The 27,623-nt window shown below is 56.5% G+C and overlaps 6 protein-coding genes across 6 annotated transcripts; 2 read left to right on the top strand and 4 right to left on the bottom strand.

The window, feature by feature from the left end:
* Window positions 1-738: 738 nt before the first annotated feature.
* SLS55_009847 (uncharacterized protein) lies at window positions 739-2,873 on the top strand (the record flags this gene model as incomplete). Its single annotated transcript, XM_066781241.1, has 2 exons — window positions 739-957; window positions 1,008-2,873. 2 exons carry the CDS (start codon window positions 739-741, stop codon window positions 2,871-2,873), a joined length of 2,085 nt encoding a protein of 694 aa, XP_066628243.1.
* Window positions 2,874-9,986: 7,113 nt separating this feature from the next.
* SLS55_009846 (uncharacterized protein) lies at window positions 9,987-10,838 on the bottom strand (the record flags this gene model as incomplete). Its single annotated transcript, XM_066781240.1, has 3 exons — window positions 9,987-10,264; window positions 10,342-10,485; window positions 10,808-10,838. The coding sequence occupies 3 exons, from the start codon at window positions 10,836-10,838 to the stop codon at window positions 9,987-9,989; spliced, it is 453 nt and encodes a 150-aa protein (XP_066628242.1).
* A 799-nt stretch (window positions 10,839-11,637) lies between these two features.
* PEX13 (Peroxisomal membrane protein PAS20) lies at window positions 11,638-12,553 on the bottom strand (the record flags this gene model as incomplete). The annotated part of the gene is made up of 2 exons (XM_066781239.1): window positions 11,638-12,416; window positions 12,469-12,553. The coding sequence occupies 2 exons, from the start codon at window positions 12,551-12,553 to the stop codon at window positions 11,638-11,640; spliced, it is 864 nt and encodes a 287-aa protein (XP_066628241.1).
* Window positions 12,554-13,979: 1,426 nt separating this feature from the next.
* On the bottom strand, window positions 13,980-15,560 carry TOS1 (target of Sbf; the record flags this gene model as incomplete). The annotated part of the gene is made up of 3 exons (XM_066781238.1): window positions 13,980-14,464; window positions 14,515-15,259; window positions 15,309-15,560. 3 exons carry the CDS (start codon window positions 15,558-15,560, stop codon window positions 13,980-13,982), a joined length of 1,482 nt encoding a protein of 493 aa, XP_066628240.1.
* A 2,905-nt stretch (window positions 15,561-18,465) lies between these two features.
* On the top strand, window positions 18,466-19,670 carry RPS13 (40S ribosomal uS15 domain-containing protein; the record flags this gene model as incomplete). Its single annotated transcript, XM_066781237.1, has 6 exons — window positions 18,466-18,492; window positions 18,596-18,744; window positions 19,074-19,150; window positions 19,205-19,237; window positions 19,394-19,427; window positions 19,484-19,670. The coding sequence occupies 6 exons, from the start codon at window positions 18,466-18,468 to the stop codon at window positions 19,668-19,670; spliced, it is 507 nt and encodes a 168-aa protein (XP_066628239.1).
* Window positions 19,671-26,397: 6,727 nt separating this feature from the next.
* Window positions 26,398-27,569, bottom strand: SLS55_009842 (uncharacterized protein; the record flags this gene model as incomplete). Its single annotated transcript, XM_066781236.1, has 3 exons — window positions 26,398-27,384; window positions 27,443-27,478; window positions 27,534-27,569. 3 exons carry the CDS (start codon window positions 27,567-27,569, stop codon window positions 26,398-26,400), a joined length of 1,059 nt encoding a protein of 352 aa, XP_066628238.1.
* Window positions 27,570-27,623: the final 54 nt, after the last annotated feature.

Genomic DNA, 27,623 nt, shown 5'->3' with positions numbered 1-27,623 from the left:
GGTGAGCCGCGTTTTGACGTCTGCGTGCGGCTGGCGAGGCTCGCGCCGGTGAGGGCGTTGCGGGCGTACAAACGGGCGCGGGAGCGCCAGTCGCTAGCAACGGTGGTGGTGGTGCAGGCAGTGCTGCGGTTCGCGGGAGGCCAGACAGAGACAGCAGCCAGGCCGGCGCCGCACGAGGGCTGGGATTGGCGCCTGCAGCGATGCGAGGGAACCCGGCGCGGCGGGACGCATCTTCTTCGCAGCAGCGCGACGCGTGGGGAAGGACGGCCGGCATCATCGAGTTGCCGTAAGCAGCTGGCGAGTGAGGCAGCCAATGGGAAGGCGCGACTCGGCGAGCCCATTGGCGGTGGGGGCGCAGGGAGCACGCGGCCGGCTCTCGAAACAGCGTGGGCGATCAACACGTCTCGTATTTGGCAGCCGGGAGCTCCGCCGGGGCCTTCCCTGCAGCCCGGGAGGTGACAAGTGACGCACGCCAGCCCCCAGCGCGTCCGTGCCAGCGCATCCCGCGGCCAGCGATAATCAAAAGGCTGCCGCCCGCCGCATGCTCCTCTGCCCATCAAACACCAACCAGCACCGCTCGCCCTGACTTTGCGAGCCATAATTGCAGTCCCGTATTGTACGCGCCTCGTGCCACGCTGCCGTGCCTGTTTGCTGATCTCCGCAGCCGCTGCACCCCGCCGCCGCCTCGTATCTCCGCTTTAACACCACCACGCGCCTCGACCACCGCACCCGCTTTCAATGGCCACCGCGACCACCCTCCAGCCCTCGGATCCCTTCCTCCAGATCTTCCACCGCGAGCGGCAGTCCATCTGGGAACGTCACCCGCACCTGTCCGACGCCGACCGCGAGGTCCTCTGGCACCAGCGCCGCGCCGAACTGGCCTCGTTTCTCGCTACCGACCCGACCCAGCATGTGCAGTCCGCACACACGCCCAGGTCCCTGTCCAGCGTCCCCACTGTACGGCGCTCCGTCCTCTTTTGGTTGCCTCCCCCCTCTGACTTGTGCAGGACTTCTTGGCTATGAACCGTAGCGAGAGCGCGTCGATACACTCCGCTCCCGCCGGCGTTCCCATGTCTCACTCCTACTCCGGCGCCTCGCCCGTCGACCTCCCCAACCACCTGCCCTCGGCCGGCTTCTCCGCGCACACGCGCCCCGAGCTTTTCTCGAGCAACACCGACCCCACCGGCAGCGCCTACACCCTGACCAAGGCCGGCCTCGCCAGGAGTACGTCCGTGCACCAGCCCATGCCTCCCCTCGACGAGGTCAACGTCTACGAGGACCCCTCCGAGTACATCGCCACCTTCAACGGCCACGCCTCCAGCCTCCCGGCCCGGTTCGACACCACCTCCTACCCCTCGACTCACCCCATGCAGCGCGCCTGGAGCAACGTCGGCTCCATGTCCCCCAGCACCTCGATCGGTGAACTGACTGCAGGCTCCACCCTGGCCAGTGACAGCATGAGCCGGCAAAGCTCGTCCAGCGCGACCTTTGCCCACCAGTTCGACATGATGCGAGTCCAGTCGCAGTTTTCCAATACTTCCGATTCTGTTTTTCCTACTCATGATTTCTTCGTTGGCTCGCCATCTGCTTCAAAGTCTCAGGGCTTGCCGGCAGATGGTGACTTTTCCTATGTGTCTTCTGTTTCTGGGGCTGATATTTCATCAGCCCATTTTCCTATTTCTTCTTCTCCTTTTGTTCCTTCTGCTGTTGCCAGCAACTCTGCTGCACGTTCCGATGCTCACTTCTCTCCTGTCGGCAACATGGCGCGTTCGGGTTCGATGGAGAGCAACGACTCCGCTGGCTCTCCCTCTCGTCCGAAACGCCGCCACATCGAGCAGATCGCTTCGGGGTCGAGGCCCATCGCTCCCAAGGCCTCTGAGGGCGGCTTTGCCATGAACTCGGCTCAGATGGAGCGCGCTCCGTCGGCCGCGACCTCGGCCTCGCTCATTCGCGTGCCCACGTCTGATGGTACCGGCACTAAGTCGGTCGCCGCCATCAGCAAAGCTCCCTATGTCCGCCCTGTGCACCCCAAGATCATGTGCCAGAAGTGCAATGAGCACCCTGAGGGCTTCCGTGGTGAGCACGAGCTCCGCCGTCATACTGAGCGCGTGCACGCAGCCATCCGCAAGGTGTGGGTCACCGTCGATGCCTCGCCCAACAAGCAGTTCCTCGCCCACTGCAAGGCTTGCCGCAACGGCAAGAAGTACGGCGCGTACTACAACGCCGCTGCGCATCTGAGACGCGCTCACTTCAACCCTCGCAAGCGTGGTCGCAAGGCCAAGGGTGACGAGCGCCGGGGCGGCAAGGGCGGTGGCGATCACCCTCCCATGGACGTCCTCAAGCAGTACTGGATGAAGGAGGTCGAGGAGTTTGTCCCCGAGAACGCGAGCAGCAGCAACGACCTGAATGCCGATGCCGAGTGTGATGATGAGGAGCCGGTGAATCACGCCAGTCAATTTGGCATCAGCAGCGACGGTATTCCCACGACGCTGATGGAGGGTAGCACTGTCCCATCCAACGCCCCTGCTTCAAACCTCATCGCTCCCTCGGGGCTCACTGGCGACCTCTCCAACCCCGCCATGGCCTCGTTCGACCCCCAAGCTCTCGCCTCGTTCGACCCCAACGCCTCGTTCAATGCTGCCTCTCAAATGCAGACGGACGACTTCTCGATCCTGGACCAGTATGCGCCGGCCATGGCCGGTGCGACGCTCTCGCCGACGCAGTTCCAGCTTGAGCTGGCCGACCCGTCGACGATGGCGCAGCACCAACAGCAGATGGCACCGCAGCAGCAGCAGATGATGCCGCAGACTTATGATGTCAACGCCATGCCTGCTACTACTGCCGGTGACTTCAGCGGTTATTTCGTCGCCTAAGTTCTTGTTGATACTGTGCAGATACCTTGATCGGTGCTGCACAGTCTTTTCCAGCTTCATTTCTTTTCTGTTGTTTCATCTATCCATCTCTTCCCCTTCTCTAGGCTGCGAGCGGGCTGAGCAGGCTGCGCTAGCTGGTCGCTTTCCCAGCTCGCCCGCTCGCTGACTGCTGTGCGCTAAGTACGTACCTTTCATTTTTTTTTCCTTCTCTACCCCCCTTGACATTTATCGCCATTTTTTCAACCTTGAATCTTCCTTCGGGCGATAAATCTTTTGGATTTCAAAGCAACAGAAGAAAGATCGGGTCACGGCGTTCGGGTGTGTTTTTTGTCCAGAGGTTTCATACGTTCCTACCGTCCTCCTCTGCGAATTGCCTTTTCCTCACAGCTCGGTGTTCTTCGGTTCCATCAGCTTTCGGTCAAAGTGCATTTGGCAGCAGTCAGGGTCGTTTGGCGTTTTGTTGCTTGAAAAAATGTTTCCTTTTCCCTTTTCCTTTCCTGTTGGGGGGCGTTCAGCAGAATTCCAGTGCGGAGCTGAACCACACCACCCCTTTTTCTCACTATTTCCTTTTATTTTTCCTTTGTAGCGTATTGTGTCTCACGATGTCATGAGTCCGAAGCGAAAGTTAATAGTTTCGCCTTTCGATCTTCTTGTTTCTACTTTTCCCCACTTGTACTTTCTCCTTGTTTGCGAGTCTGTACGTATCTATCTCAGTCATTTCTTGAGCGATCGATTGTCTTCATAACTACATAGTTTGTTGTTGGAGATAATGCAGATGATGGGGAAAAGAGAAATCATATTTTGTCAAACAATACTCTCGTTCAAGTGATTGTGATAGTAGTGTTTGCAACAAAAATACTACGATAATGCTATTGTGACATATTCTCTATCTTCTTGCTTGCCTCTCTCTTCCTTTCGCTCTTGCGTTACGCACAGTACGGCTTGCTAGCCTTGGAATGATGACTGAAGTGTGCTCGACGACCACCTTCAACCTCCCGATCTCGCCAGGGCCGCAGACAGAGAGCTCCGAGGAGAAAGAACAGGAAAGCGACATCGGCAAGGCGGTGGTGGCAAAAGGTGCCTTCCCGTCCCCCATTCCGTGCTGACGCTGTAGGCGAGGCGTGGGCGGGGGACAATACTGTTGGGGAAAGGACAATGTTGGTGGAGTGGCTTTTTTTTTTCAGCCATGGTGGTGGTGGTGGTGGTGGTGGTGGCAAGACGATGATGGCGTTACCTACACACAAGAAAACGATATGTCGCCGATTCACACGCACGACGGGACGTTGAGGTGCGGCGAGAAATCGTGAGGCCACTCCTCCTCCTCCTCCTCCCCCGCCGTCAACATGCACGTTTGGCGATCCCTCGTTACGGATGTGAGGATCGACAGGGTAAGAGGGAGGTTTCTTTTCGTGAGGGTGTGTTGGACGGGGACCCTGGAAGAGCGGACTGCATGAGAGATGGATGGATGAGTGGAAGGTGAGGCGAATGCGGGTTGATGGATGTGGGAGTAGGGATCTCTGGGCCGCGTGTGTGATTGTTCCCTTCCTTGCGTGTGGGTGACGATGGTGATGGTGGTGCGTTCCGCTGTTCTTTTGCCGCATCCGGAGCTCCATGGTGATGGACAGGGGAGCTTTTTTCGATCCATGTCTTTCTCGGGATGGAGCAACGGTAAGGGGGGAACGTCTTGGGCAAGGTGCTCTAGCGTCGGGCTCTGTTCAACGGCGTACACGAGGCATTGAGGTAGCGCAGGGCTTCGGGGAATTCACAGAAGGATGAGAACGGGATCAGCAACTGATCGGCAGCGGTGTGTGGGTTCAGGAATTCAGCTGTGTACCTTTTCTATGTTTTCCGCCGCCGTGCATGAGCCACCGACACGGCGATGATGAAGCGGCTGGCGCCGGTGAGAAGACAACGGCGGTGTGGCGGGTTGGCGGGTTGGCGGTGCGAGACGGACTGACTGCGTGTCGGGATGCGGTGCAGTGCAGTGCGGTGCGGTGCAGTCTGGACCGTGCCGTGTCAGAGATCGGCAAGGCAGTGAGAAAACAATATGCTGCGGAACGAGCAAAAACGTGGGATGGCGTTGACGGGCAGCGGTGGCACAAGGCTGCAGGTGCAGGAGCAGGCGCCGGGGGTGCAGCGCGTTCGGAACGCAGCCGAGCGCGGTCTAGAGCGGGCGGCGGCCATCATTGCCCAGAAGCGGCGGCCCAGGGGAGCGGCGGCGGGCGCAGCGTGAGATCGTGATGTTCAGAGGCGCTTCTCGTGGTGGTGGCTGACATGGAATCGGGCTGCCGGGCTCGGTGACGCGGGTGCGGGACCGGGGGGGTAACCGGGCAACAACCATGTCGTCTCAGCCAACGTGCGTAATGTGCCTGCGCGCGCGCGACGTGTCGTACGCCGGCAGCTGCTGCGTAGTTAGGTCGCACTTGCTTTTTCGTCGCCCGGCCCGTGACGTCACCGCGACCCTGGCGATCCCCTCTTGGCTCTGTCCTCCCGACTTCCGCGCTGCACAACATGCCCGTTGCTTTTTCGCGTCCGTGTGGGTTTCAGCATCGTGGTTGCGACGAAACTCGCCTGCTTTCACATAGACTGCACTCGCCTCACTCCCAGAGTCTAATTGAGCTGATACACCAGATCCCCGCACCACGATACTGCGCTTCCTGGCTCAATCTACACAGCACAACCGACTCCCTCAAACAGCAAAGTCTCCAGTAAATGCCAAGCAACAAGCATCTCCATGGTTGCAATCAAGCTGCTTGTCGTGCTCGCCGCTCATGGTTTCTTGCTTGCCTTTGTGAACTCTCTCATTTCCTCGGCCTTCTGCAGTGTGGTCTCGACTGTTTGATCTTTTTGTTCGAGTTGACGTGGAAGCGTGTCTGAGGTCTGATTTGCAGAGTCCATGGCTGCCATAGCATGCGTCCGCACAGCGGTGCAAGCGGCTTGCTCTTTGTGGACAAATCTGTGCTCTCCCGAGCCAGTAAGCTCGGCTGTAGTCCCCGTTGGCAGCTGTGCTTGGTGAGCATCAGCAGCATCCAGGCTGTTCCCAGCAGAAGAAGTGAATTGAGCATGAGCTCGTTCTTGAGCTTGAGAACCGTGACCCGCCGTAGCGGCATTCGATGCTGGAGGAGTGAGGTTGGCGCAAGATGTTGCCAATAATTTTGCTGATATACTGACACTTCTCAAGGAAATGGAAAAACCGCTGCCTCACTTGCGGAGGGAACCGCCACGGTCAGTGGCGAGAGTGTGACAAGGAATGCTGCCATTGCAAGCAGAGCCTAGGCCTGACTGGGCCTAACAACCACAAGGGCCGTCCTTGCCCGAATGTCCCCTACCCCTCTCGATGGTGGAGGGACATTGCGGCAGCCACGTCGGAGAGACTAACTGGAACAAAAGCAAGATCCAGTCCCTGGAAGCTACGAACAGACAGCTTCAGGTCTACATCGGTCAACTTCAGACCACTCTCGACGACACTGGGACCGCATGTCAAAACCAGCAGATTGCCATCGAGCACCTGGCGGCCCGACAGAACGAACTCTGGACAGATTTGACAGACGCCAACCGAAAGTTGATCTCCGTCACCTCGGAGCTGCTCGAGGCGAAGCGAAACATGAGAGATCTGAATGACGAAAATGAAGATTTACGTGACCGCCTAAGGTACCGGGAGAGAAACCGTTCACGGTCGCGCTACGGCGGAAGGTATGACTCAATTGGGAGTGAGGCGATCTCATCGCCGTTCGTCTCGCCATTCATCTCGCCGTCGCGATCGTCACTCTCCATCCCCCAGCTCTTACAAACGACGCGAGAGACACCGGAGTTCCCATCGTCGAGACAACTCCGAACGCCACAGCCATCGCGCATCCAGGTCTCGCGAGCGTGAGACCGCCATGGTCCCCTCCAACGATCCCCCTTACCCTCCTCCGCCTTACTCTCCTCCCTCTTACCCTCCGACTGAAAATTTCCCGTCCAGCTCTTGAAAAGGACCACATGGCAGTAGTGAGATTAGTCACACCGCTACCCCCAATCAGCGCCTAGAATCCGGCTCAAGATTTGCTAGGCTTGGCACCCACAACGTCACGCGAGGCTACCACTACGAATTGCTGAAGGACACAGCCCCATTGGAGACGAAGATGAGCACATAGAAGTCCTCGAGCAGGGACATGGAAAATATTGATCAGTTGAGTTTGCGGCAGAACGCTTTTGGATATACCTTGAACTAACTTGTCTTCAGAAAAAAAGAGAAAAAAACTTCTCGACACTAGCACAGCGCCTTTGGACCACGCCTACAAACCAGAAGCCGGCGCCTATCTTGACAATACACAACCGATCTTGACGTCGAACAATGACAAGACTTGCCTTTGGCAGTTCTTCGGAGGAAAAAGATCAGGGCACTCTCTTGCTTGATTTCAGATTTGTCTTGGGAACACTCAACACTGACAGGACAGCCATTGAGGGATCCTCGTACCTGTTTCATGAGGGAGGGAGGGAAAAAAAGCGTGAAGGGGGATGGGAGGAAAAGGAGGAAAGGGAGTACAAGTTAAGAGAAAGAAAGCGTGAAAGGGAATGAGAAGAAAGGAAGGGGGAAGGGTGATCAATACTAAGGGCGAATTCAAGGTTGGCATTGTGCCATTTGGTTTTCTAATCCACTCAAGTTCAATCTACGATCTCAACATCTCTTCCTCCAGATATTCCGTGATACTCTTTCTGATACCGTCGTAAATGAGCATTTCTAAGGTTTGATCGGTGAGAGAACCGTTTGAGATGGAAGATAAGGCAAATAGAATATAGAATCAAATTCAAAAACGGACTTTGAAGACGAGCTCATCAACAAGCCAGCGAATCTGTGGCTAAGGACAGAAGAATTGCCAAATTTAAGTCGAGAGTCACGAATCGTGAGGACGACATATCCTCCAGAGATGCTCAGCTTGAGGAATTTCAGATAGTTTAAAAAAAAGAAAACAAGAAAACAATATCTCAAGGTGCCAACTGGATCAATTCATGGAAATGCGGGCAGGAGTTGTTGGAAACGTTTAGATTTGAACTATCTTAATCGAAATAACACAATGCCAGCACAAAGCTTTGGCCAGCCGGTCAGGAAAACCACGGATATCTCCTCCACGAGAAGGCGATTAATACTTCGAAGCGGGGTGTATGAATGTTTCCTTCCACGGGGAGAAGGCGAATAATATCTCCTCCGACGGTGAGAAGGCGATGAATATCTCCTCCGACGGGGAGAAGGCGATGAAGATCTTTCGGAAGAGTAAGAGCGAGAACGACGTTCACGAGAGCGATTCCTCCTTCTCTCTTCGTGTCCCGAACATCGACTGTCGTCGGCGACAACGAACCTCTTCCCATCGATAACAATCTCTTCAGTGTCCCGATATCGTGGACTCCTACTTCTGTATCTTTGGTGTCGCGCATGCGGGCTGCTGGGCGACCGAGAACGGCGGCGAGATCGTCTCTGATCCTCCCTGAATTCACGATTCCCCCCGCTGTAGGCGTCGTAGTCCTTGGGTCCCATTGTGGCTGACAGCTTTGGGGGCAATATGTCTGTCTGCGCGGCTTGGGTCCTGACACGACTCGCCTGCTGAGATGACAGTTGCCGGCGAAGGTGTTGGTTTTCGGTCTCCAGGAGCCGAATCCTTTCATTGCGAACGTTGAGCTGTGCTTGTAGTGCCGTGATCAAGCCCTTGCTGTACTTCCTACTCCAGTCCATTTGTCCCGCTTGGGAATCACCAACCTCATACCACCATTTGGGATGAAATTTGACATGGGAGCATGGTTCGCCTGGGTGAGCGTTGGAACCAGCGAATCCGGCCAACGTTCCACAGTGGTAGCATGGACGCTCGCACGCTGTCCAGTGCCCGTGGCTTTTTGACCCGCGCATGAGGCAGCGCTCTGCCCAGGCCCTGGAAAAACATGTCAGTAAAATTCAGCTCCTGTAGAACCTCATCGCCTTGATATGGAACTTGAAGATCCCCCCAGCAACAGCACCACGTAGTGCCACCCCTCATGATTCCAAATCAACGCTGTGCTGCATCAGTGAGAACTGGTGGAGATGACATGCGGCAATGGCTGCTGCCACTGCAGCCTCTCCCAAGTCTGGTGCCCATACAGTCGCTTCGGGAGGGAAACAAGCCCCAGGCGGGTTTGACAGCAGAGATATCAGACCGAATTACAAAGAAGAAAAAGACATCGACCAGGGCTTTTGAACCAGGGCTTTATCCCTCCGCGCCTTAATAGGAATCACTGGGTCCCGCTGGAGCGTGGGATTCCTGTGCTGGAGTGACTCGTGCTGGGTGGGACCACATGGGGCTGGGAGGTCGACCAGAGACGTATATATATCGAAGGGATATACTTGCCAAAACCAATCACTCTCAAGTCGGAGTGGAAGCAACGACTTCCACCACCGATGTACGACACCCACTTGTCGTACGAATTCCATGAACATACTTTGGTCCCGCCTGTTGCGTTGGGAAGACGGGGGGTTTGCATTCGTACTGACGCTGTGCATCAGTGAGCGCATCTGGCGCAGCGATTCATCATCATGATCATGTTTTTGCATTCCGCGAACAAGCGTTGCTGAAGCTCTTCAAAGGGGGCATGCTGACAGCCCTCGAAGGAGCCGAGCAAGTGGCATTCGTTGTTTTGGTCAGGCCAGCCAAGGCACGGAGTCGTCAGGGTCTGGCCATTCGGTTGGAGTGGTTTCGTTGGAACCCAAAGCTACGAAGCTTCGGTGCAAGTAATATTTAAACCCCCGTAAGGATCGCCGAGTCGGTAGGTCATCAGATGCGTGGAACTGAAACACGTGTACGAACACTCGTTGGCTGCACCAGGCCCGTCTCCGACAAGATGATAGGAAGCGGAAGCATTGAGTGCTAGGAGTCCGCACTGCGCCGGGCTAACATATACACCACCGCCATGCCATGCTGGAAGCCAATTGGAATAAGATAAGACAATACCATGCCGTGGCATCGACCCCAAAGCTAAAAGAAAAAACGCCACAAACTCCCTTCCATGCAGTCTCCTGCCCATTAAAAGAAGCTTAATCAAGCCCAGCGCACGCTTCCTCTCTTCCTCCCCCAATGATCACGCAACATCAGCTAGTGAGAAGCTCTCTCAAACCTTGTCATCGTGGAAGTAGAAATTGATATCCCTTGGCCTCTGCGTGTTGCGCCGCACGAAGTCGTCATCGCCGGGGGGCCGCTCGGCTAGCGTGTTGCCGGTGAGCATGCTCTGCAGGCTCATGCACACGCTCTGCACGTTGTGCACCGGGCTCCACCCCTGGCGATCCAACAAATCCAGGCAGATGATGCCGTTGCTGTAGATGTGCGGGTGCAGCGGGATGCCGATGTTATGCGGCGCCGGCACCGTGACGAACGTGACTTCGGGGGCCTCTGTTGGAAGGGTAGTGTCTTGGGTTAGCGAGAAAGAGCGGAGAGAGCAAGAGGGAGGGAGCGGAGCAGAGGCGTACCGATGGGGTAGCTGTTGGGGAACTTGAACTTCAACCGGTAGGTCTGCCCTGCGTAGATCGGGTTGTTCTCGTCCATGACGCGGATGTCCATGAACCACGTCTCGAAGTTGTCGGCCTCGACAAGTGTGATTCCTGGCGGAAGGCCTTCCCCGAGTTGGAGCTACGAACCGAGAGATTAGCCTACAGTCCAACACGCGTGTTTTCATATGGTGCGAAGGTATGTGCCGGGTGAGCGGATGCGTGCGCTAGGGTGCGCTGGGCACATGGTAGACAGGGAAGGTGTTGCGTGCGAGGCTTCCGGGATGTGTGGGAAGTATGCGCGTGTCGGTGCTCGGAGCTTTGATCGTGGACGCCGGATTGGATGCGTGTATGGAGCGCGGTATGATGCGGGGAAGCGGACGTACTTTGGACAATTCCTACATGGTTTGGTTAGCTGCCACATTCCCCGGAACAAGCAAGATGGTACACGCCTTGGCCAACCTCTTGGATGCGAGCATGGTGGTTTCGCGGTAGGTTCGAAGCGGGGCGGAGGTGCCTGTGGGGCAAGGCTGGAGCTTTGGCGATGGAGCTTGCAGGGGGATGCGGAAGCTGGCCGGCTTAAGAGTGGGATGCGTAAGAGACCCGGAACAATTGCGGCGGAGAAAAGCGGAGGAGGCTGACAGCTGAAGGAAACACAAGCCGTGCGAGGTCGAGGAAAAGTGTCGGCGGGCGGACTTGCGGCGGAACTTGAGCTGGTGACTCTCAGCCCTACGACCCCAGCTGCGTCACCGCCTGCCTTCCGCCCCACGTGCCGCCTTCTCAGTCGACAAACTGTCCTGACAATGATTGCAATCGTGTCTAGGACTGGTCCCGTGATGCTGCCGGGTTTGAAGAGTGCAAGCACGCTGGCTCCTTCAGACAATGCATTCCACGGTTCAGTGTTACCAAGGAATCTACCCAATAAAGGGGACTTCAGCTGCAGCAACCTCTAGATTCCCGTTCGCTGCATCACGTATTGTATCGTAGTTGCTCCCCTGAATACCCAAAGAAAACCGAACCCACCCACGAAATGGAAAGCCCTGAGAATTAGAGACAAGAATCTGGCTTTTCCGCAAGCCCCAAACCGGAAAGCGCTTTTGTACAAAGAAAGATGGGTAGGGCTCATCGCTGCTCCCCGCCGGAACACCTCCGACGCCTAGCAAAAAGAGAAATCAAGCCCGGTCGTTGATCGATAAACATCGTCCCCGCAAAATGTCGTCGTCGCTCGCTCCCCAATATTCGGATATCAACAACCCCGCCAATTCACACGCACCTGCCTTAGGATTGGAACATGTTCTTCTGGAAACTCTCCACGCCCATATCACCGGCCTTGCCCTCAATCGCCGGCGGAACCTTTGCCGACCCCATCTCGGCCTCAGGCTTCGTCATCGTGCCGGTCCTGCTTAAACCGGTGCTGCTCGTCATCGTCTGCGCCCTGCTGCCGGCCTGGCTGGCGCTCTGGATCTGCGCCTGCGGGCGGCGCTGGATGACCTCGAGGTAGGGGCTAGGCAGGTACCCCGTACGACCGTCGCGGGAGCGGCAGCGCCACCACTCAGACGCGTTGCCCATGGGATCGGTCTTGCCGAGGACGGCGACGAGGTCGCCCTTCTTGACCGCCAGATCGACGCCCTGCACGGCGTTGGTGTTGGCCTCGGGCGTGAAGTCGTACAAGACGCGGCAGAACTCGAGCTTTGTCGGGTCCATCTGCTGTTGCTGGTCCGCAGGCATGGCCTCCAGACGGCGACGCTCCTCCTCTTCTTGAGACCGAGCCATGGCGCGGATGAGTTTGCCCATCAGGTATGGAAGACCGATGACTGTGAGCATGAACATGATGAAAGGCTTCTTCGACGGGCGAGGAGCAGCCGGAGAGCCATCGGGCATGCGGCCGTTGAAAGAATGGAAGTTCGCCGGCGTCAATTCTTTGGAAGATGCGGGGGGAGCGCGGCCTGTAAGTTTGGCGATGGCGGTTCTGATCCACCGCATCAGGGTGAAGATTCCGAGAACGGAACCAAGCGTTTGACGCAGAGTACCAAACTGCTCGGCGACAGAGACCATGGCTAAGAGTAGGCGTTAGCTGATGTCTTTGCATTCTGGGAAGCGGTGACTTACCGAAGAACGATGAGTGGGTTGCCATGTACGTGCTCTCCAGCATCTGGGCGAAACCGCCAAACGCGCCGACGATGCTTTCTATCATCTGAAAGGTGGCAGCAGTGCTGTTGCTGAACGATTGAGTCAAGCCTTGCGGGTTGTTCGGATCGCCTGGCATGCCTCCCATGCCTCCCATGCCGCCATACATGCCGCCACCCATTCCATATCCGCCATACCCGCCTCCGTACATCCCGCCGCCGCCGTACATGGACCGTCCGTACATCGAGCTTCCGTAGCTACCATATCCTCCCATGCCTCCCATGCTTCCCATGCCTCCTATGCTTGAGTAGGGTGACGAGTAGGAGCTCCCGTAACTGCTCCCCATTCCGTAGGGCCTGTTCATGGTGGAGTAGTTGGAGGCGTTCTGGTTGACTGTGCTGCTGAGGGAACTGGGGCGTGAAGGGAGGGCGGGAGGCTCTGAAGTCGATGCAGATGCGGCGGTGCTGGAAGGGGCTGTAGCAGCAGCGGACACGCCTGGAACAAAGTTAGTCCCGCGGTTCACGTCTGGTCGCAGGCCTGGGAACGGGCGGCGGCCGTTGGCTCAGGTTGGGACTCACCGGTCGAAGTACCTCCAGCGCCAGCTCTCTCCCACGGCTTCGGCGGCGAAGCCATCGTCTCCTCAGGGTCGGACTGGGACGTCTCTCATATGCTTGCTCGACGGTCGGGCGCGCGGCGTTGGTGGAAGGGTTGCGTCGCTCGCGGTGATGTCAAAGAAGGGCCCGGCGACACGAGGTTGAATCTGGAAACGAAGAGCCGAGAATCTCACCGGCACCTTGCGAAATGCGGGGATGGGCCTTCGGTTGCACGGCGCGGCCCAGCAGCGCGAGAGGAGAAAACTGCGTTGCGACGGGACAAAGACTGCACAATGTTCGTTATGAAGGCGGGCAGACGGCTCGCAGCCATGGCGAAAAAGCCTTCGATGACAGAAGCCATCGGTAGTCTTGGGTGGCGGCCGCGTCTCGTGCGTACGGCGGATTGCCTCGGCTTGACGGCGCACAGCCCGCCTGTGATGGCCGGGTAGGGGACCAGTCCGCCGCGAACCGGCCTGCACCGATCCCCACGCGGAGCACGGCCACCACTTATTTTGACATCGGCTTGTCGCTCTTTGCCGGCGCCCTAGCGAGAGTGTATCTTCACCTCATCTCGTCTTTGCAAGTAGACCGGCAGTCTCATGGCCGTTATTTGAACTACTTTACACACTAGCAAGAAAAGTAAACCGCTGCAACCCGATGATGGGTACCCCGCCCATGCCAGTCATCGACTTCGTAAAAGCTTCTCGGGCTACGAGCCCGAGGCTGAGTAGAGCTGCTGCCCCGTTTGAGAAGGTATTAACTATACAGAAGGGTGTAGATCCGCCCGTGCCAGCAGAATGCGACCATGTCCAGCCTCCGTTATTTACGCTTGAACAGCTTACCAGCATATCCTCAGAAGCGAAGGTATCTTTTGATGCTAACATTCAACAGTCAGATCTCTTAAATCGACGCCATGGCGTAGATGGCCAGCTGGCCGAGGATGTTCGACACCTCGGTCTCGTTGTCCCTGCCGGTCCACTCGTCGATCTGAGCTTGAGTGATGCTCTTGGGAGCCTCGGTGCCGTCCTCGAGCACCTTGAGAACAAGAGTGTCGTCATCCAAGACGGCAATGGCGCTCATGTACGTGTCGAAGGGACGCTCAATGTAGTGAGAGTCACCACCGTTGAAGCCGGTGTTGCCGTGGAAGGTCGACTTCATACGCTTGTTGCCAGGGTTGAGGACCTCGAAGAGATCGAGCTCACCACAGCCGGTCTCCTGGCAGTTGCAGCCGTACTGGTCGGTCAAGATCTTGGCGTTGAGCGTCCAGATGGCGGGCATGTTGTCCGCAACGTACTTGTTCTCCATTTCGTTGACAGAGCAGTGAGTGCCAGCGTCAGGCATCTGGAACTCGAAGAAGAAGGCCTTCTTGGTGCCACCGAAGCCGTCTGCGAGCGTCAGTCAGGGTCCAAATGACCTTTGTCATTGGGATACTCACGGAAAGCCTCATCACCCTCCTTGAAGTAGGCGCACTCCGTGCCAATGTCCTCGGAGCAAGGGGAGTCGGTCATGATGATCAGCTCGTCAGCGTTGTCAAGCTCGCCACCAAAGCAAGTGGACTCAGAGGCCTGGACGGCGCTGGTAGCGCCGGCGTAGGCAAGCACATTCTGGTAAGGCGGGTGGGCGAGGAAAGTCATGCCGTCGTTGACCTTCTCCTCGGAGTTATAGTAAGAGATGCGAGTCCATTCGCCACTGGTTTCGGAGCTGTCCAGGCCGTCCTTGCCATCGTCAGACGCGGTCGAAGTGGCAGAAGTGGCAGCTGCAGCGACGGTGGTAGAAGTCGAAGTAGCGGCGGCGGCGCCAACGCTGAGGCCGACGCTGATGGCGACAGAGCCAGAGTCCGCAGCGGCAGCGGCATCAGCACCAGAGTCCGCAGCGGTGTCAGCGCCAGCGTTCGCGTCGGCGGCAGCAGTAGGACCCGCGTAAGTGTTGACCCACGAGACGACCTGACCGTCGATGACGGCAGTGACCATGTCGCCAAGGCCGCGCTTCTCCTTCTGGCGCTCGTGGAAGTGCTGGTGACCGTGGCCATGACGACGCTCGTGGGGGCTGGGGCGCGCAGAGCGCTTCGCCTTCTCGGCCTTGCGCTCCTCACCACGCTTCTTGAGCTTGCTCGCGGAGCCGTCGGCGCTGTAGGCGGCGAACTGACGCAGCTTCAGAGGGCCACGGAAAATGATGCCGATCTAGAAAGATTAACGAGTGACGTGCGATGGGAATGCGCCTGAAGCGTACCTCCTCGTCATAGGGCGCAAGGCTGCCGGCGTAGGACTTCTCGGCCCAGGCGCAGGAGCCGGCGGTGTCGATGTTGGTGACGGTGTTGTACTGGCCAGTGCCGCCGACGCCAGTGTACTTGATGGTGGTGACGGCGGGCTCGCAGTAGGCGTTGCCGGACTCGTCGAAGACATTGGTCTGGTCGGACGAGCAGCCATTGGTCATGCCCAAGACACCGCTGGTGAGGGCGCTGAAGGCAAGGAACCTCTTCATAGTGACGTTGATGGTGGTGCACGAACTGGAATGCGGATAATTTTCCGAAAATGGAAGGAAGATGGTCGTTGATCGCCGCTGGCGGGAGAGAGTGTTGTGTGAAAGAGTGGCGGTGGAATGAGTGACTGGGTGAGGGTGCAAAAGAAAGAGCGGCGTGCGACGAGCAGTTGGAAGGCAGGTGAGGCCGCGAAAAGAGAGGGCGCAGGCCGAACGATATATTCCCTTGTCTCCGTGGATCGGTTGCTGTGTTTCGCGCAGCCCGAAGCAGCCTAGGCGCCGCTCGGCATTGCAATACCCTGCTCCCTCCCCTGCTCCCTTAAATTAGAGATCTGCTTGGCCCTCGAGAGCAGCCAGGAACCGCGCGTCAGCCAATCGCGAACCGCCGCCTCCACCACCCGGCCGACCCCATCGCAAGGTCGTCTCGTGCGCTGCCGGCCACTCGCAGCTCGCAACCACGCACTCCGCCGGCCTCTTTGCCGCCCGCTGCAGCACCGCGCGCTGCTGTGCGAGCTGAATCCCTCGCCAAGTGCCCAGATCCTTGCGCCGGATCTCGCAGCCCACAGGCATTTCTTGGGGTCTTGGACTTGGACTTGGGCTGGCCGTTTCGTTTTCGCATCGCCCGCCAACAGTCAAGCCGCCGCGCTGAAACGCCGCCATCGGATTGACTTTCTAGCCTCAATCTCTGCGATGCCGCGCCAGTCAGGGATACCAAGACGTCCGACCGCGGGCTGCGGTCGATATATTATTTGCTCTTGGCCGCCAACGCTGACGACTCCAACACGCGCAATTGTCCACCAACGCTGCCAACAGCGGGCTGCGCCGCGCACGCTATGGAGTCGACCAATTTCACTCACCGTGGGCAATTTCCGGTGTGACGACGTCGACTGAGAAAAAAAGTGAAGGGCTCCACGCTGAAGCGCGCGCGCCGATCAGAATCACCCGGCCAGCGGTCGTAGCAGGACAACGCAGGCTATGCTTGGTCGGGAAGGTCATCCAGTCATTTCAGTAAGGCTGGTTGTTACACAGCTTTGATTCTGCCTGCCTCGCTCGTTCCACGCGCCGCATTTCGAACGGTGGTCCGTGTTTGCTCGCCGTCCGGCCCCCGTCGTGATGTCCGTGACCGACATTTGTCGCGGCGGCGGTGCCCCACGGAGACGTTGATCCGGGTGCGCGGCGGGTGCATGCGCCAAATGGCTGTTCCTGCGTGCGGCCGCTACGGTTGCCGAACCGCAGCTTTATGCTGTGCGGTGCAAACTCACTTTAACGCGACACGTCGATCGGTGACAGGCGGGGTTTCGCCTTTGCTGTCTAGTTGTGATCAGCCCTGTACTTGATGCAGCCGCGCGAAAGCGGCAGCGGTCCTGTAGCAGAGTTGCAACAGAAAGATGTACAACAGGCATCGCTACCTTCCGATCGCTAGTGGTGTGCCTGAGGCCTGGGCCGGGTCGCCTGCGAGTCGATCCAACGTCGTCGCTGTATCAGCCGCCAAATACGACCGCCACCGGGTCATCTTGGGACCACCGGGTGTAGACGAACGCCACTATCTCTGCAGCCACGCGAGCTATAATTGAAAGTAGAAGGTATAATATCCGTTTTCCGAATCACCGGTGTTCTGTGCAGTGGTAAAACTCAAATCTCCGAGTACAATCTTGCCTTCCATAGCAGTTCCATCGTCAGACAAGGATAAGACAGGCTGTACTGCACGACTCCTCGGTACCTATAAGTGTAGCTCATCGACTTTCAAGCGACACAATGCGCCCCCTCGAGTAACGACTTGCTTTCAATATGGGTTGAACTCCGTAAGTACAATGAGTGATGTCAAGACAACGCACAGCGCACAGCGCGACAGGGCACAAGTCAATCATGAGATTTATCAGGACGATGGTCATCTAGGTAACTACGCTTTCCGGCGGCGCTGGGCGCATTATGCGACGGAACTTTGCAGTTACGGTCGTCTACATATTTTACATGCGCAAAATAAGGCAATTCCATAACAGAAACGAGTACTTCTGCCTGAAAGTGCCACAATCTCGTGGTGCTGAGTCTGTCACCCACCAACACATGTGCTAGGCAGAGACATACAGCTCGCTGGCTGCAAAACTTCAGCCGGGGCTGATACAAACATGGCTGCATCTGCCCAACCCGAAAGATTATGCTCCAGCCACCAACTGGTACTGCCTGACACATCCCGACGAGGCGCACTGGCTGCAACTTCGTCGGGGGGCCAACTCCCAGCTGAGACCAAGTTTTACAACGTGCGCGACTGTTAGGGAGCTTCAACTCGTGCGTTGGGTGCTTTAGAAGGATCTGTGACGCAGAATGTTAGCACATGAAAGTGCGGAAAGTACAATCACAAAACGTATATGTTGGTGCTTGATCAAACAGTCCGTTGCGATCATCTGGAGCTATACGCAAGCGTATAGTCCATCTATCAAGAGGTGCCAATAAGAACAAATGTGTCCATTCATCATTGAAGCAGTAAGGCGAGGGGAGGATGTAGAGCATGTGGAGAGCTTACCTCTGGTGTTGTTAGTAAAAAATGATGCAGGTCCTGCAAACGTCGACTCGACGTACGAGGCCACGAAGCTGCCCGCCCAAGACGGCGGACTCTGCAAAGATATACGTAGACATGGTGCGCATTTTGCTGCAGAGCCTCGTCCGTCGGGGGAAGGTGCGACGTGAAGGAAAAAAGTTGCGATGTTGGAAAGAGACTGCGAGTTTGCGGCGGAAAGGCTTGTATGAAGACTGAGGTGGGTGCACGGGCCGCGGTCGGAGGAAAAAACAAGCGAGCGCCGGCACACAACGCCCAAGATTTTGCCGACCTCTCGCAAACCCTCAACACCAGCGACGACAGCCTCATCCCGCCAACCTCAACTACAGACAGCCGTCTTCCAAATCCGTAAAAATGGGTCGTCTTCACTCCAAGGGCAAGGTACGACATCGCACCGCATGCATCCGCCAGCGACCGTCTGCAGACATCCTCGCGCCGCTGCAGAATCACCGTCCGGGACAACATGTGCTAACACCGATCTTAGGGTATCGCCAGCTCGGCCATCCCCTACTCTCGCACTCCCCCTGCGTGGCTCAAGACCACCCCCGAGCAGGTTGTTGACCAGATCTGCAAGCTCGCCAAGTACGTCTCGCCGGAAGTTTTGAAGCAGGGAAGGGATTTCGATTGGGCTCCGTAACATGGGACCGCGCATTGTCTGGGTATTCGATGATCTGTATGGATGGAGTTGGAGCAAGCGGCCACTCGTGCCAGTTTTGGTCGGCCTCAAAATCCCTCCAAGCTGGAGACGGCTGCATTGCCGGAGATCTTCATCCACGAGCCGCATCATCGCGCAAGTGCGATTGGAGAGCAGGATTGAGGAGGACGCCAGGACTGGCAACCTGGGTGTGGAAGCGGGCACGTCATTCAGATACTTGGGCAGTGCGCGTCCAGGTGATGCGGAGGGCTTTCGATTTCCGGGGCTGCTGGCATCAGACTGGGGTCAGTCACTAACATCTGTACAGGAAGGGTGCCACCCCCTCGCAGATCGGTGTTGTCCTCCGTGACAGCCACGGTGTTGCCCAGGTCAAGGTCGTCACCGGTATGTGTTCTTTCCTCGTTCTTCAATGAGTACATGTTTTCTAACGATTCCCAGGCAACAAGATCCTCCGTATCCTGAAGTCCAGCGGTCAGTTGATTCCCGTCTGAACGGCACATTTGCACTGTAGTATCTGTCCAAAGGAGGTGATGCTCTATGGACATACTTCAGTGCAATGGTCGCCATAAACAACAGACAAAATATGCCTCTGATTGGTCTCAATGGCTGACAGAGTGATACCTACAGGTCTCGCCCCTGAGATCCCTGAGGACCTCTACTTGTGAGTCTTGAATACAAAATCCGCCTGTCTGGCTCGTGAGCTAATGCATCGTCCAGCCTCATCCGCAAGGCCGTCTCCGTCCGCAAGCACCTCGAGAGGAACCGCAAGGACCGCGACTCCAAGTTCCGCCTCATTCTGATCGAGTCCCGTATCCACCGTCTCTCTCGCTACTACAAGACCGTCGGTGTCCTGCCCCCGACCTGGAAGTACGAGAGCGCCACCGCCTCCACCCTCGTCGCTTAAGCGCTCAATGCTTGTGGCTTGGTCTGGCGTGGTTGTGTGGGGAGTTGTGTGGGTTGATGCATGAACGGCGAATTACCCGGCGGCGTCGAAACAGGCTGCCCCCACCTATGGAGGAAAAACGGCTGTCAAAAAGTGGCTTAGGATAAGCGGTTAACGTCAAGATTCGTCTGAAAAATGGCGATCAATAGGAACGACTTCCTTTGCCTTTTGTACTGTGCCGTGAATCGTCGGAGTTGTCTTTGATATCTTACTATGAATGACTGGACCATGTCACAAGCTCTAGCTTGATCTGCTCTTCAAGTTACCTTGCGAGCAAAATAAATTGATCCACCCCCGCATCGAAACCCACTTAACATTGCACCAGATCAGCTTCCCCGAAACTTAGTTCGAACCTCAATCCATACTCAAAATGTCAACGCCGCACGCTATGCAAACCCACATACATCCCTGGGTATTTTAGTTTTGTCTTTTCTCCCCAGCCATTCAACGAGCTTCCATCCCCAGCAAATCTTTTCCTTTTGTTTTGGCGATTTTCCCCCATCACACCCGCCAAACGAACACCCGTTGCTGTAATAGTCCATGAGCAAAAAATGCCGTTTCATCCATCCCCCTTTCCCCCTCCAGCCCAACCTCGAAGCAAAAATCTTCAGAGCCGATTTCGAACCATCATTCCCCTTCAATCGCGCTCATACTCCCTACTCCGCTCCGCCAAGAAGTTCGACAACCACTTCAACGGCTTCTCGGGCCTGCAGTTTTTAATATTGGCAGTTAGCACGGGGGGAAAACGGCACTCCCAATCCCCAGGAAATAGTAGAGAGAAAACGTACTCTTCCAGCGCAAGCTTCTTCATGCCCTCCAGCAGGTGCGGCGTCACGTTCTGGTTCAGATACACGCGCGTCGGGCTGCCGTGCGCGTTCGGCTGCGTCGGTAGGTCTTGCTGCTGTTGCTGCTGCTGCACTTGCTGCCCTTGCTGACCCTGCTGTCCCTGTTGCTGCGCCGCCGCCGCCGCGTATGCCTGTTGTTGCTGTCGGCTCGGCGTCGAGCTTCCGGCGCGGGGCGAGCCGGTGCGGCCCATGTTGGTTGTGGATGATGTTGTGGTGGTCGAGGCGGCGATCGGAGCGGCGGCTGCGGCTGCGGCTTGGGGCGGAGGTGTGGAGGTACTGCTGGCGGCGGCGACGGGCGGTGTCGCGTTGCCTGGCGTGTCGGCGGCGGCGGCGGAGGGGGCTGTTGTGGTTGTTCCTGCAGGGACGGGCGCGACGGCGGTGGCGGTGCCGGCGGGTGGGAGGGCGGTGGTGGCCTGGGGGATTGATTCGTTTTCAGTTATGGGCTCTCTCTCTCACTGTGTTTGGGGAGAGGCTTGGTTGTCGTGTGGTCGCCAGAATGTTTGGGGGACACATGATTGCTGTGCGAGCAAAGAAGAGGAAAATAGAGGAAGGAGGATAGTCATGGGAAGGGAGCGAAGAAGAGGAAAGGGTTTCGTTTACATCAGCTGGCGCATCATCCTCTTTCATCTCCACATCCACACTGCCATTTGTGTCGGTGCCATTTGTTGTCGCGGCGGCGACGGCGGCAGTGGCAGCATCGTGCTGCGGCGTTTGCGCGTCGACGCCATCAGGGAGAGTTGTCGCGTTTGGGTCGGCCATGGCGGGAATAGGTCACACGTTCGTATCACGGGAGGAAATGTCAATGGGCGGGTATGCGGCGCGTGTGTTGGCGTGGAGTCGAGAGATTGAGTCGCGCGTTAGTTTGCGCGCGCTTGGGCGGGCGAGCTTTCGAAGATCCCTGTCAGAGCTCCGTTGCCCGCCCGGCCCATTTCCGGGCCTTTTTCAACCTCACCTCTTGCGACCTTCCATCGAAGAAAATCCAGATGTTAAACTGACTCTTCTACATTGAAAGTGATCCTACTGTCTCGCTTATAGACTTTGCTCCACTCTATTAGGACCGGTCGCTCAGAGTACAGAGAGCTTTACCAAGCGCTCATGGCCAGAATAAGTCGTCTTCCTCACTTAGAACGGCTCGGCACTACGTCCATCAAAGTCCATCCACTACAAAAAGGCCCCCTTCCATCGTTCCTGCAATAATTGCTACCATCTCATGTATGCAAGTTCTCCTCGCATTCCGTGACAGAACATTATCCCATACCAGCATCTCTCAACCGCACATGCTCTTAAGCTCCTCTCTGAACCTCCTCACCCAGCTTTCTTCCTCATTATCGTCAAATGCTCCCCAAGGATGAATCCTGTCAATAGCGGCGGCCCTTCCCCCTCGGAAATTCCCAGCCCCCTCAATCCAGTGGCCGGATCTTGCAAAGAACGCTTCTGCCGCCTCCTCTGGCGAGTTGGAAATGACTTCATCTTCATACAGTTCGCCGGTGACTTCATTATAGTCGTACTCATGAGCAAAGCTGATTCCAAGACGATCAACATGGAGAAGTTTGTCGAAGATGGTGCAGTCGTTGGGAAGAAAGTGAATGGAAACATCCCGTAGGTAGATTTGAGAATGTCCAATACGGTTGAGCCACACCTTCGCTATTTCGGGATATCCGATCCCGAATTTGTTTCTTCCATAAAGTATTTGCACGGCTTCTTGATGGATGTGACGATTGATGCGGAGGAGACCAGGCGTGAGGCTCTCGCTCCACCGGAAGCCATCGCATCGGAAGCTCTTCGCGCTGTTCCCATCCACTAAAAGGCGCACCGGATTGGAGCTTCTATCCAATGAGATAAAAACGGTGTCAAATGGTTCTTCTTCGAGATTCGGAAAAGGCTTGTAGGTCATTGCATGACTGTATATCATGTCTCGGACGTGGCGAGGAAGTTTCATGAACGGAAAAGACAAGCTGGTTCGCGCAAGTATAGCAGCCTTGAGTCCAGATCGAATTGGTTCCATCATGAGACATCCTTCTCTGGCTTTGTATAATCTACCGTTGCAACGGAACAAGCAGGTTCTGTCGCAATTGATGGTGACGTAGTTTGCGGCGCGAGTCTCATCTCCGTGTACCAAAGCCACTCCTCGAATCCAGCGGTATAATTTGTCGAAGAATATATCGGCCAGATGTGCAGGGCCTTGGATTTGCACCTGAGTTCCCAATGGCATGCCTACCGATAGCTGTCGCAGGTGGACAAGAGGCTCCAGATACTTGCCAATGTTGGTCCTCTCCCAAAAACCGTCGGTCAAACACAGGCTGCGCAGGTAACCACTGGAATTTCCGAAATGAGTGAGAATGGAAGGCATGTCGTACATTGGATCCATTTCGAACACGTTAGCTCCATAAAGGATTGGCAGTGACTCTTGGTAGACCTGGCGACTGGTAACAAGTAGGCCTGGCGTGAGGCTCCGTTTCCGACTGACGTACTCCTTCTGGTATTCACTGCTTTCCTTGCTCGGCCGGGATAGCTTCCGGAGTGTGTCCTTTTTTGCTGGACCCGACCTAAGTCGTCCAAAACGGATAACTCCGTCATTACCTTCGAGATCTTCATACCCGAGATGCTCTAACAACTCCTGGGGGAAGATATCTCGGACCATGGCATATGCGTATATCTCATCTCTAGTCTCGCGTGGCAGCTTCAGGAAGGGGAAGGGTATCTCAGGCTTGATGGTGACAGTTTGACAGCCGGCCATCGGACCATCTGCGAAGTTTTCCTGAAAACAGTAAGCTCAGTGAACCCAGCGAAGAGGGAATGATCGGTGCATAGCAAGAGCCGAAGTACCCATACCGTATGGAGGACTTCGAACGAGAACGGGGAGTCTAGCTTGATGTATATTCCAGTCGACTTTTTCTGCGAGCCCACGTCAGTACGCCAGCAGTGAAGCGGGAGCCTTGAAATGCCTCTTACCTTCTCGGGTGGTACGCCAGTGTTTTTGTAGCACTTGACATGCGTCGTGCGGTCGCCTTCTCTCCGGATCTCATAGTCGAAGTCATCTTGATTGAGCTGTGAAGCGAGCTCTGCGTTAACATAAGTGCAGTCTCACTAATCTTTAAGGTAAAAAGATCTTACTGCGACGGCGGGCTGTTCCTCGACTCGCTCTGCGCCACTTCCGCCGCCGCGATTGGCGGGTGAACCGGTGTCAGCACCAGATGGAGCCATTTCGTGCGCCCTTTGGCTGCTGTATGTGTGTGGCGCGCTGGGCGATCAGCGCATGTGAGCTGAACACGTTGGTGGGCGAATAGGAGGGAGTGGTGGAGAGGCAGAATGGAGCAAAGGTAAGGTCTTTGTGGGAGCGGGTAGCGTGAAGCGCACGGACAAGAGAAGGCCTACTGCAGTGTTTGGGGAAGGAGCCTGCCCGGCCGCCATGTGCTGTCGGGCCATCCTGCGGAAGAGGATGGAAGCCGGGAGAGCCATGCGGAACAACCGCGCACATTTACATTACTCTCATGACTACTTGATTTTGCTTCGAATACTTCTGCTTCCAAGAAGGTCATCAGACATTACTGGCGCATCAGTCCAACTCCTTCCACCGCTGCAGCTCTCATACCAGCGTAGACACGTGCGCCTCCTCGGCGGCGTTGAACCGCAGTCCATAATGATTGTCCTCAGCCTCGACTGCATCGCCGACTCAATCGAGTCATACTTATCACGCTCCGCGCCGCCGAAGACGAGGAAGCAGGGAATTGTACGGACGAACATGTCAGCCTCCACGACGGAGCCACGGCGAGTGACAAACTGCCCGCCCAAAGCTGCCTTACACAGATGTCGCATCATCATATCTATACGCAGGTTAATACAAGATCCGGACACAAATGTAAGTTTCAAATGCGCGCATCTACGTCCAGATCTTGTATTCAACTACCCATCCCATGTCGAACTTTCTATGATACGGGTTTCGGCCGGCAGATCCAGAGAGCTAGGTCGTGTCGGGTCGGTGAGAAGGTGTAGGACGTATGTGTTATGTGATTACGCCCAGAGATCGCGTGCAGAATTTTTCAACGAGTAGCCATGTTTGCAAGCATTCATTTGGTTACAACAAAAGAACAGACAAAGATGCCGGTCGTTAGCGAACCAAGTAACCAAAAATGAGGCCCCGTTCTTGTTTGTCTGTCTTCGTTTGGTGACCAACCTGGCTTGCGTGAGCTCGCTCGTGGCAGGATTGCCCCATGTCTTCACTGAGAATTGAACTCCTCTGAGATTTTCCAAACACAAACCCGTCATCTCCGAGATTACTCTACACGCGACCTTGCAACGCGCTTCAGAAAGATCCAATCAGCAATCTTTGGCACAGAAACACCACTCCAATTTCAGTTTCCCTCCCCCTCCCCCGACATCCCGCATCCCATCAAGGCTTGCCATCAATGCTCGGAATCTTGTTGTCAAGGATCTTCCGCCCAGGCATCTTCCTCTTCCCTGCTGACTTCAACCGCACGGCCAACGGCGGATCCTCAACGTGCCTCCTCAAGATCTCCAAGACCCTCTCCGTATGCACCGCCCTTTACTTCCTAGTGTGCGTGTCGAACCCACCGCGGATGGCGATGTCCCGGCCGTCCAGCGCCGCGAACCCGTCGCCCTCGCGCTCGCCCAGCGCGCGGATCCAGCCCCTGATGCAAAAGTATGTACAAGCACAGGGCGACGCGGGCGAAGTCATCGGGGGGTCCGCAGGACGTGTGCGTCCAACCGGCGTGCGTCGACGCCGTCGAGCATGCCGTGGATGTGCATGCCGCTGACGTACTAACGCCGCGTTGGCCGGGCCCCAGCCGCCGCGGCGATCCACGGCATACAGCCGCTCGATGCGCCCCGATGACGATGACCACCTCGCACATCTTCCACATCTGCGACGAACGCCTCCCGGTTGATCTGGTGGTGTGGATAGCAGCATGCTGCTCGGCAGTACCGGCCGGATCTTGCTCGCCTGCGCTTGTCCGCCGCGTGCGTGTGCAGGGTGGAGGTGTAGATCAGGTTTCGGATCTCGCCGGGCAGGTCCATGAAGCAGAGCTCGGTGGAGTCGAGGCGGGCGGGCGACGGCTCCTCGGCGGGCGGGAGCGAGGGATGATGGTGGTGAGTGGAAGAAGTGAGAAGTCTCGTTGCCACTGAGAAGTGTTCAGAATATCTCCACCACTCAGCTCGCTAGCGACTTTGGACAGTGCTGTGGGGAGCGTCGCCGTGACTTTGTCAATACGGGCTCAAGAGCCCATGGCCGTAGCTCTTGAGCATCTGTATCACGTTTGAAAACTAGGTTGCACGTGGGTGAGCTGGCGGGTTGAAGGAGTGGCGAAGAGGCAGGTTGTGCGGAAGGAAGATCAAAGGTAGTTATGCGAAGCGAAGCGTTTGTGACCTACGGCAGGCGCAAATCATTGAGACAGGCACGCGTAGCACTGCACAGGGCACTCTCCTCCAACTTCTACACGCCTCCTGCGCAAGGTGTCAGTCGGCTGTTAGTAAGTGGGCTTGTTGCGGGCCATGTCTGAACTATCTCAACTTCGCAAACGATGTGGGAAGCGAGATCACTTGCGGAGTAGGAACTCACGGGCAATCCAAAGACCATTTTAGCGGCGACAGGACCCGACCAAACCATGGTCGGATCCTACGTTCATAACTCTAAAGTAGAACTATGAATCCTTGTCACCATATGCCATTCTCAACACTTGGCCGTGATGCCTCCCAGGTGGCAAAGAAAGAACCAATACCTGTCCTTGACCTTGTGGTGAACAGCCGTGATATTGCCTTTTCCAAATCCTGATCAACACCAAGTTATTCCAGCCAACCTATTCTTCCACCAATGTCAGTGTCCGGCTTCAAGCATTCAGCTGTAAGCGACTGGTAGCAATAACCCTCTCGAGGAAGGACCTCAGCTCATCCGACTTGTCACTCTCCGCGATGCGGTGGGTGTCCCAAGTGAACAGCTTGAGGCGCTCCAGCGCCTGCGAGTCACCTTCCTTTGCGGCAATCGCATCCAACCACTCACGGATGAGACTGAAGATCTTCATTGCCGCGCCGTCGGTGTCGACGTGATCGCCAAACCAGCGGCGGGTGAACTTAAACTCCACCGTCTCCAGGCTTGTCATGGCTAGAAGGGTCTTGTCCAGAGGGTCGCCAACAATCAATTCGGAATGATTCTTCGGCTGGATCCACTGGATCCACTCGGGCTGGTTCAAGTCAACATTCCACGGGAGGCTGCAGTCGGCGATGCAGACGAGACGTAGGTGAGTGATGTATGAGGCATTGCATGGGCCGATCACCTCAGCGAAGCGTTGCAGTGCGTTCCTCCGCGTCACACAGTCCTCGACCTTGAACTTGTTGCGTGCGTACAGGAAAGGCGCGGCCTCAGAGGTGACCTGCTTGTTGACAGCGAGCAAGCCTGGCGTCAGGCCGCCACCCTCAATTGCCTTTACCAAGACAGGAGGGTCCATCGTTCCAACGGGATTCCATTGGGCCATCGAGCAGGGCTCCAAGTGCCTTGAACCGGTGAAGTGGACGAAGTCAGATTCCGTCATCTCGAGGACCTTTTCGGCGTAGTTCGCCTCAAATTTGCGGATTGTGCGGCACATGTTGACTGAAACGCAGGAAAACATTTTATCGGGGACGCGTTTCATCACAGGCAACGGGGGCGGAGGTCCTGTCGGTGCAACGAGCAGCGTCCAATGATAGATCTCATTGCGGATTTCGGGGGGGAGATCGAGGAAGCAGGGTCTCGTGCGATCAAGGCGGTACTCGCGAGCTTTTTTGGCTACCGAAGAGTTGCTGGCGCTCTGCTGTACGTCGGGCGCGGGATTGGCAACGCCCTTGAGAAGTGTCAGTGTAGCATTGTCATTCGAAGCGCGCGGCTTTACGTGATGCCACCGCGAAAGGGATGACGGAAGATCTTGGAAAAACAAGCTTTGGTGCCCTCGTTAGCCATTAACGAGAAGCAATGGGCTTTTTGTTGGCTCACCTGTCCGCCCGGGTGAGGCGTATGCTTGTCGGCCATGGTGGCGAGTGCGCAGTTTGCAGTTTGGAATCAGCTGTTGGTGACTCGGTGAGG

The sequence above is a fragment of the Diplodia seriata genome (assembly GCF_021436955.1).
Source record: "Diplodia seriata strain FDS-637 chromosome Unknown scaffold_11, whole genome shotgun sequence".
NCBI lineage: Eukaryota > Fungi > Ascomycota > Dothideomycetes > Botryosphaeriales > Botryosphaeriaceae > Diplodia > Diplodia seriata.
This window is presented reverse-complemented; position numbering and strand designations above follow the sequence as displayed.